Source organism: Sapajus apella, unplaced genomic scaffold, assembly GCF_009761245.1.
Source record: "Sapajus apella isolate SASKATOON/1434 unplaced genomic scaffold, GSC_monkey_1.0 scaffold11, whole genome shotgun sequence".
Lineage (NCBI taxonomy): Eukaryota > Metazoa > Chordata > Mammalia > Primates > Cebidae > Sapajus > Sapajus apella.
In genome coordinates this window covers 31,975,353-31,984,983 of record NW_022436951.1, presented here as the reverse complement: position 1 = coordinate 31,984,983, position 9,631 = coordinate 31,975,353, and the positions used below count along the sequence as shown (strand labels likewise).

Below are 9,631 nucleotides of genomic sequence, written 5' to 3'. Positions count from 1 at the left end.
TCTCAAAAAAAAAAGTGTTTTTCTTGATTAGACAATGAGAATTCTAATTCTAATGGACATCCACTGTTTTGTCCTACCCCTTCTTGGGGGAAACGGTCTTTCTCGACTTCCATAAGGTAATGCCCATTGTTCTTACTTGAACATGGCAGTTACAAGAACATGACAATGTCCATGTTCTTAAAGATCCCAGATCTTTGGCACAGTCATTTGATTCAGGGACAGGCAATTCACTGGACTAATGAACTATCCTTCCCTGAGAATTTTTAACTTGGGACTAGAGATCGTCACCCTTACTTCGCCTGTCTGATGGTGAGGCAGAAGATGAAATGTTGGGAGCTATCAGTGGCCTTGTTTCCAGACATATGGAGGATGCTGGTCCAACAGCCTGAAGCCAGTGTGCAGAGAGGCAGAGCTGAGGCATGGGGGCAGAGACGCAGTCTCGTTCTAGTAGTCAGGACCGTCAGACCTATCAGATGTTTTATAGCATAAGGGTGAAGGATTCTGAAAGAAAGACTGAGACTTGCTGGAGGAAGAACTAGTAGTGCTAAGAGCAGGTATGTGTCCCTCAGAGCCAGAACCAAATTAAGATCAATGGAATGTATTGGGGAGTGGAGAGAACCTCCCCTTCTTGCAGTCTCCCCCTTCTTGCCGTATGTCCATATCAACAGTACATTTGTCCCTTCTGCCTAACAGTTGAGGTCCTCTCAATGACAATCAAGAGAGGCATGACTGACTCATGTATTCAAAGGACTGTTGTGAGAACCAGTGCCGACACACAGTGAGGACTCAACAAACGTTGGTTTATTACTCACGTTTAATGCCTAAAGTCTGAATGCAAAAAGTCAGGGCAATTCCAGAAGGAATTACTATGCAGAAGGGCGAACTGGTTAAAAGGTTAACTTTCTTTGAGCATCACAAGGGAAGGTACCTAGAGACAAAAGGAAGGTTCTCTCCTACCCCACCCTCCCATACACACACATTCTGTTAATCCTAACCTGGCTCCGGCTCCGAGGGTCCAGGTTAGGATTAACAGAATGTACTTCCTCCAGCATGTCTCAGTCTTTCTTTCAGAATGCTTTGCCCTTATGCTATATAACATCTTATAGGTCTGATGGTCCTGATCTTTGGCCCTAGTCTCAGCAGGCCAACAAGTGCTCTGCTACAGGTCTTACAGGAGGGTGAGCTCTTGCTGGAACTGGATCAGATGGATAAGGGCTAGGGGGAAAAGCTGTCTTTAAATTTAGTTTGAGAGGTAGTATATAAAAGCATATTTAGGCAGGGCGTAGCAGCACATGCCTGTAACCCCAGCATTTCAGGAGGCCAAGGCATGAGGGTCGCTTAAAGACAGGAGTTCAAAACCATACTGGTCAACATAGTGAGACTGTAGTGAGCCGCTATCGCGCCACTGCATTCCAGCCTGGGCAACAGAGTGAGAACCCATCTAAAAAAAAAAAAAAGAAAGTCATAAGCAAACAACAACAAAAAATATATTTAAAGAATGGCTGTCTGCTTAATTTTCAGGGTCAGTCCTTGAAATCAGTGGTTACTACGTAGAATTAGATTTCTTTCCTGCCTTGAGTAACCTGAGTGACATCAGTAACATTAGTCAAGCACCGCTCTTTTTGAAGGGCTGTATTTCATTATTTTTATTTTAAACCTTACTCTGTTTGATGAAGATTGGGAGAGGGGTCCTCCCAATTCCTCTACTCACACAGAACAGCGGTTGCTAGCATTTTTTATTTGTGCTAGGTCATCTGCATATCGTTTAAACATTTTTCGAGGTTGGAAAGACTGCTCCCACTCAGCCAATTCTAACGCGGCGGCCCTTCTAATTTGTATTCTCCAAGTAATTCTTCATTTAGAGAAACAGTCAAGGATTACACTGAGGGAGGGTGGCGTGCTGACAGGCGCAGAGCTTGGTCTTTGATCACTCTTCCCTTAGCTCTGCCCAGGCAAGCGTCTCTAACTCAGGGTATTGGAACCGATCTCCCTTAGAGGAGGATTATGTTTCAAACCCCAGCCTCAGCGGTTTACTCAAATAGTTCTTCCAGCCAAATGCAGAAGTCTCCCTGGGAGTAATTTTGGTGAAGTCAGCGTTTGCCTTATTGATCTCAGTGAGGCTTTAGTACTTCCTCAAAACGTGCACCACAACTGCCCAGGCGCCAAACAGAAATGCTGATGCCTAGGCCCACTCTAGCCACTCGGCCTCGGCATCCCGGGGCGGGAGCAGGGGGCGCACGGTAACAGGCACCTCCCGGCCTTCCGAGGACACCCGCGCAGGGACCATAGTCTCGCACGTCGGCCGGTGCGGGCGCCAGGCTCTCGCGCCCACCTCCCGCAGTTCTGCGTCTTCTTTGTCCCTCCAGAGGCTGCCATCAAAGCTCAGCTCCTAATTAGGTTTCGGCCTCGCGATCCCGCGCAGCCTCGGCGACTAGTCCAGCTGGCCCTGCGCCCGCAGGGATTCGCCGCGCCCCGCAGCAAGGGTTCCTCCCCGCATCCGCCGCCCGCAGTGCGTGAGCGTCGCAGCTGCCGGAAGTGACGCCGTCGGTCGTTGGGGCGCTCCCGCCTCTTCCGCTTCGGAGCCCCGCCCAGGCCTCGCCCCTCGGCGCTCCCGTCCCTCCCCCTCCCCTGTTGCTAGCTTTCTGTCAGCCTCTCTCCCTCTCCCTCTCCCCTCTCCTTCCTCTGGCTTCCTCTCTCGCACCTGAGCGCAAGCACCTGCCCGGGCCCAGCTCCCTCTTCCTCCTCCCCTCCCTCTTTCCCCGCCCGGCCGCGGGAGCCTCTTGGCTGCGTCACCGCCGCCCCCCAAGACAAAATGGACACCGCCGAGGAAGGTAAGTCGGCGGCGCCGCCGCGCCCGAGCCCTTGCGTCGGCGCCCGGGTTCGTGCCCCGGCCGGGCCCGAGGCGCTCGAGGCGGGCAGCGGGATCGCGGCGGGGCTGGTGCCGGGGCCGTTTGCCCGTCCGCGGGGCCTCTGGGCCGGGGAGCGGAAGGTGACCCCTCGCGTGCCCCTCGCCGTTTCCCGCCCGCGCCGCCGAGGGGGGCGGGGACCCTGCCGGGTCGGGGCTGGGGCCGGGGCCGGGGCCGGGGCGTCGGGGCTGCTGCGGGCCTCCCTCTCCCCCGCCGTAGCGCGCTGGCCCAGAGGACGGGGCCGCTGTCGCCACCGCTGAAGTCCGGGGGCGTTTTCCGCACCCTTCCCCCACCGGGTTCTGTCTTTCTTTACGTCCTGCTGCTGTCGCCCGCCAGGCCCTACCCCCTCGCCACAGAACTTCTTTGTTGACTTTGAAACTTCGCGAAAAATACCCCGCCAGGTGACGGCCGAGTGGCGTGAGCTGACCCTTGTTGAAAAGCCCGGTCCTCGGCTGGCCTGCTGCTCGAGAATCTGTTGACCGAACGGGGAGGGGAAGGCTCTTTTGTTTTGTTGTGATCCATTTGGTTTTAAATCCTTGACACCTATAAGCAGGGTTCTGTTTGTTTTGCGATTGCGTGTGTTTTGGATACGGTTACTTTGAACAAACTGACCCTTGTAAAATGTATACATAAGATATGACGTCCACACCTTATGTGTTTTGAAGCGCATTTTTTTTTACCCACTGACGGTAGTAGATTATTTTTGACCAGCTGTGCTTTTAGATGTTTTTAAATGAGTGCTGAATTTATAGCGGAAATTAGTAAATGATTCTGGCATTTTTTATGTTCTAGTTATCAGTGCAAATGCTTTTCTACTTTAGGTATATTTATGGGGGGATAAGCGTCTTTCATCCTTACTGGTTGCTGTTTGGCGGTTTTCAGTGAAAATGCATTATCAAACGCAGTCATGGAGTGCAGTAATGAGCGAAAAAAGTTTGACATTATCTATGTAATGAGTTGATTTTTTTTAAAAAAGAAGTCTTACCTTTAATAAAAACCTCAACTATAATGACATGTGGCACTTGCTGTACATTCGCGTTTGATCTTTGTAAAAGGCCTGTGGAATAGGTAGGTATTATCTTTTATAGATGTGGAAATTTAGGCTTATTTTAATAGCATGTCGAAGGGTCACACAGGTAGTAAGAGACGGATTTGAACCTAGGCATTCTGATTGCAAACAGTTTCCCTTTCATTATACCACTGTGTATTTATTATATACACTGAGTGTAGCTAATCGCCACTAGAGATGCCTTTGGAAAAAAATAGTAAAGTGAAGCTGCTGAAGGTTGGGAATTACTACTTTGTTTTTGACAGGTGGTCCTTGCATGTAAATTTCCATCTACGTAGGTTTCACATCCTTTTAGATTCAAGTTTTAATGAATAAATCTAGGAAGGCATGTATTTATTTATCACATGACAGGTACGGACGTATTATATTCAATTCTTATTCTTTTGATCTGGGGATTGGTACTTGGATACTTTTATGGTGTGATAGTAATAGATGGTAATTCAGGAATTGCACTCGAAGTATGTATGGAATCAGGAAATAAATATTTTCATCATACTTCTAGTGCTTAAATATATTTTTTCCCTTGTAAAATTATAGTCAGGATAAGGTGTACATGACATTTATTGAACACTGTTTCCTATTAAAATAACTAATGTGCTGAAGACTAAACGTGTAGTATATGATTTCTTTAAAAAATGCAACTTAGGTTTTTAAAATCTGATTAGAAGTTTTTTTTGGTAGGAGATATTCAAAATATGGCAAACATAAAACAACATTAAAAAAAATCACTATCACTTACTTTTGCAAACACCAATACTGTTGTGGTCCTCTGTGTTTTTTTTTGTTTGTTTGTTTTTGAGATGGAATCTTGCTCTGTTGCCCAGGCCGGAGTACAAGTGCCTCAATCTCTGCTCACTGAAACCTCAACCTCCTGGGTTCAAGTGATTCTCCTGTCTCAGCGTCCTGAGTAGCTGGTATTATAGGTGTGTTCCACCTGCGTGCCACCTAGCCCTGCTAATTTTTGCATTTTTAGTAGAGATGGGGTTTCACCATGTTGACCAGACTGGTCTCTCACTCCTGAACTCAGGTGACCCACCCGCATTGGCCTCCCAAAATGCTGGGATTATGGGTGTGAGCCACCACTCCTGGCCAGTTCTCTGTTCTTTAAAAACATATTTTAATATTCTGAGTAAAGAGATTAAGAATATTACAAAAACACCAACCATGCATATAGTGTGTAAATCTTCCCTTCCTTTTAAAAACAGCATCTTGCTTGCCTCTGATGGTACCATATATGATAATCTAATGCTCAGAATATTGTGCATTTATAGTAATACTGAGTTCTGACTTGGCCGTTTCATCATAATTGTTTGCTAGATTTTAAAGATCTCACTAAAGTGTCTTCAGTATTAAATTAATTTTTGTAAAATCAACAGGTTTTTAATCTATTCTCATAATACAGGGATGGATGAATCATTCTTACTGTAGATATGTTATTTGTATGAATGCAGATGTGTTAATGTCAACTGCTATCCATCCTCACATTTTTCAGCTTCAGAGTTGGAGACCTTAGACATTTGCCCTCCTCATTTTATGGGTTTAGGAGTCTGATTCTGCAGTGCACTGAAATTTCTCGGTTTCAGAGAAAAATCTACCCATTGCTCAAGGATACGCTTTCTTTTTTTTTTTTTTTTTTTTTTTAAAGGAAAAGCAGTACAGCTTAAAGTGTTGTAAGTGTTTATGTGAAGTTCTCAAAGATAATATTAAACATTTTGCCATAGAATGCTCACATTTCAGCTCAGAAATACAAAGCTGAAGTTTTTTTTTTTTTTTTTTTTTTCCTCCATTTTGCTAAATTGCTAGTTATATTAGCAGAACATAATACAAAGTCTTGGTAATTTTTTTACAGGGTATCAAAGCTGTTGTCCTTTATGGTTTATGGAACCTACTCATTTGAAAGGTGTGAAGCTAAAGAGTTTTGTGGTTGATCATGTTCCATAGGCACTATGGCAAAACGTGAGGTAACTTAGATTTGGAAGAAATGAGTTAAAAGGATAGAAAATTGTCAGAATCAGACAGCTAGTTACTCTCTTTCTAGAACCACATGGTCTTCTTTGTTTCCAGACATGTCTGCTGTATGTTTCTTACCACACATCACCTTTCACTGGTTTGGCATGCTTGTGACCAAGCATATGTGCATTTATTTGTTAAGTGTTTATTGAACACTGTTATGAGCCAGGCACTATTTTACGTTATGCATTTGGGCTAGGCAGGGAACAAAATAGAGAAAATCCTTTCTTTCACAGAGCTTACATTGTAGTTATTAGCTTAAGACAAAATAAACATATAATAAATTATATGGCGTAACTAGAAGGTTATAAACGCCATGGAGAACAGTGAATTGGGAGGGAGTAAGAAGTGCCAGGATGTGAGAGCAGAGGTTGCCATTTTGTTGTTGTTGTTGTTGTTTTTTGAGACAGAGTCTTGCTCTGTCACCCAGGCTGGAGTCCAGTGGTGCAATCTCGGCTCACGAGGGGTTGCAGTTTTAAATATAGCAGTAAAGGAAGGCCTTACTGAGAAGGAGCAAAGGAGAAGGAGTTAGCCACGCAGGTAGTCTGAGCAGAGATTTCCAGGCAGAGGGAATATAGCCTACGTGAAGTCTCTAAGATGGGAGCATGCCTAGAGTGTTCAAGAAATAACCAGGAGAGCAGTGTAGCTGTAATGGAGTAAAAGACTTGGAAGAAGAGTAAGTCTAATATGAGGTCAGAGAGATCATGGAGCCAATGGGGAGTGAGCATGTAGGACTTCGTCGACTTTTACTTTAGTCGGATAGGGAGCCATGGGAGGGTTTTGAGCTGAGGTGAGACATAAATTTTCTTGATATGCAGCCAGCCTTCTGTATCTGTGGGTTCCACTTCTGTGGATTCATCCAATGTCAGGTGGAAAATACTTGGAAAAAAATAGATGGTTGCATTTGTAGTGAACATGTACGGACTTTTTAAAATCATTATTCCTATAACAGTATAGTATGATGACTACATAACATTTATAAGTATTGTAAGTAATCTAGAGATAATTTAAAGTACAGTTGACTCTTGAACAGCATGGGTTTGAACTGCATGGGTCCACTTACACATGGATTTTTTTCTTTAATAAATATATTGGGAAAAATTTTGGAGATTTGCAACAATTTGAAAAAACTTGCAGATGAACTGTATAGTCTAGAAATAGTAAAAAGTTAAAAAGCTTTGTCATTAATGCATAAAATATATGTAGATACTAGTGTATTTTACTCACTGTCATAAAATATATACAAATCTGTCATGAAATGTTAATATCTATCAAAATGTATACACACAAAAATGTAATGGAGACTGTACATGGTGCCATTCACAGTTGAGAGATGTAAACAAATTTGAAGATACAATATCAAATCATAACTGCATGAAATTAACTGAAATGCTTACTGTACTACTGTAATAATTTTGTAGCCACCTTCCATTGCTGTTTTTGTGAGTTCAAGTGTTGGGAGTATCCTGTCCACTTAAAACACCTTGTGAAGCTAATCACCTCTGCATGAGCAGTTCAACTCTCCAGTAAATTGCATGTGGTAAAAGGTATCTCTCTGGATTCTCGTGTATTTTTCATTGCATTTAGTGCAGTACCTTAAACCTTGAATAACATGATTGGATCCATATGAGGTGCCACTAGTGATGCTGGAAGTTTTCCAGGAAGCTGAGAAAAGGCATGACATTATGAGAAAAAATAGAATTGCTTCATATGTGCCGTAGATTGAAGGTTGTTGCTTGGTTGGTGGCCATTTCAGAATGATTTATCTTGTAAACAGATAGATATCAGTAAATACGGTACAGTGCTGTAAATATATTTTCTCTTCCTTCTGATTTTAATTTTTTTCTCTAGCTTTGTTGTAAGAATAAAGTATATAGAATACAGTATATAATACGTTACTATATATTGTAAGAATACAGCATATAATACAGTATACAATATATATCGTACAGTTTATGCATTCATGGCATAATTTTTTCTTTTTTTTTTACTCTTTCTAGGCTACACAGATCATCTGCAAGTTTTTTTAAATTGTTGTGAATTTCCAAAAAATTTTCCAATATATTGATTGAAAAAAAAAATCCATGTGTACGTGGACCCATGCAGTTCAAACTGAGGTGTTCACAGATCTACTGTACTTTAAATCGTCTCTAGAGAACTAATAATACCTAGTGTAACGTAGGACTGTTTATATTGTATTATGTTATGGTAAGGCCTCTGGTCACCAGTAGGCTGTTAGTAGAGTAGTTTTTGGGGAGTCAAAAGCTGTATGTGGACCTTTTTTTTTGAGATGAAGTTTTGCTCTTTTTACCCAGGCTACAGTGCAGTAGCATGATCTCAGCTCATTGCAACCTCTGCCTCCCAGGTTTAAGCGATTCTCCTGCCTCGGCTTCCTGAGTAGCTGAGATTACAGGCATGTACTACCAGGCCTGGCTAATTTTGTATTTTAAGTAGAGACAGGATTTCACCATGTTGGCCATGGTTGTTTTTTAACTCCTCACCTTAGGTGATCCATCTGCTCAGCCTCCCAAAGTGCTGGGATTACAGGTGTGAGTCACCGCACCCAGGCTGTATGTGGATTTTTGATTGTGTGGGAGGACGGTGCCCCTAACCCTTGTTCACGGGTCACCTGTATATGGAAGGATGTGTATAAGTTACTTGAAAATATGCTGTTTTACATAAGAGACTTGAGCATCTGTGGGTTTTGGTATCTGTGGAGCTCTTGAAGCCAATCTCCCAGGGCTACTGAGTTTATCTCTTTCCTGGTTGTTTAAGACACGTTTGTGTTTGTCTTACAATTTCTGGAAGTTAGACTCTCACTGGCCCAATTTGGGTCAGTGGCCTACCCTCTTGATCCAGGTAGCTGGATGGTGGTGGGAAAGGTAATGTAAGAATAAGAATCATGACTGGCTGTGTCCATTTTGATCTGAGAAGACAGTCCAAAAGAGATCTGCTACATTATTGAATTAAAATACTTTTTAGGCTGAAGTCCTGTGAGTGATTATTGTTGGGCTATCCTCTTCCAGACACCTACTTCCCATTTCTTCTAGGCCAGGCTTACTTTAGTGGGTTTTACTTCTGTCCTCTAAGGATATGAATATCACTTATTTTTAGTATAATGTAGGTAGAACAGAAAAAGTTCTTATAAAGTGAATAGGAAGTAAGACCCATAAGGGAAAACTTACTAATTCAGGCTGTATTTTAGAATACTGTTGCAGTAGGCTAGGTAAGATATGGGAGTTTACATTAAGGTAGAGGGAATGGAAAGAATAGAAAAGAAGAAATAGACCAAGGTAGAATTAATAGAACATAGTAATTATTGAAGAGGTAATATAGGGAGGAGGAGTTAAAAATGATTGATTTTTAGATTTTTTCAAATGGGAATGGAAAGAGATAAGTAGTTCAGTTTCGGACATTGTTTAAGTTTGCAGGGGCTGCTGTAACAAAGTACTACAGACTGGGTGCTTAAGAGATTTATTTTTTCAACTTTTGGATGCTAGAAGTTTGAGATCAAGGTGTTGGCAGCCCTGGTTTCTTCTGAGGCCTCTCTCCTTGGCTTGTAGATGATTGTCTTCTGTGTCTTCCTGTGGTCTTCTCTCTGTGTGTCTTCATGTAGTTTTCCCTCTATTTCCTAATCTCTTTTTTT

General features: G+C 42.9%; 1 protein-coding gene across 1 annotated transcript in view; it reads left to right on the top strand.

The window, feature by feature from the left end:
* Positions 1-2,556: 2,556 nt before the first annotated feature.
* The window catches only part of MARCHF6 (membrane associated ring-CH-type finger 6), a 77,161-nt gene continuing 70,086 nt past the window's right edge, over positions 2,557-9,631 (top strand). Inside the window, exon 1 of the mRNA XM_032279099.1 lies at positions 2,557-2,831. Within this exon, the coding sequence (XP_032134990.1) occupies positions 2,813-2,831 (19 nt within the window). The 5' untranslated portion in view covers positions 2,557-2,812. The remainder of the gene's footprint in view (positions 2,832-9,631) is intronic.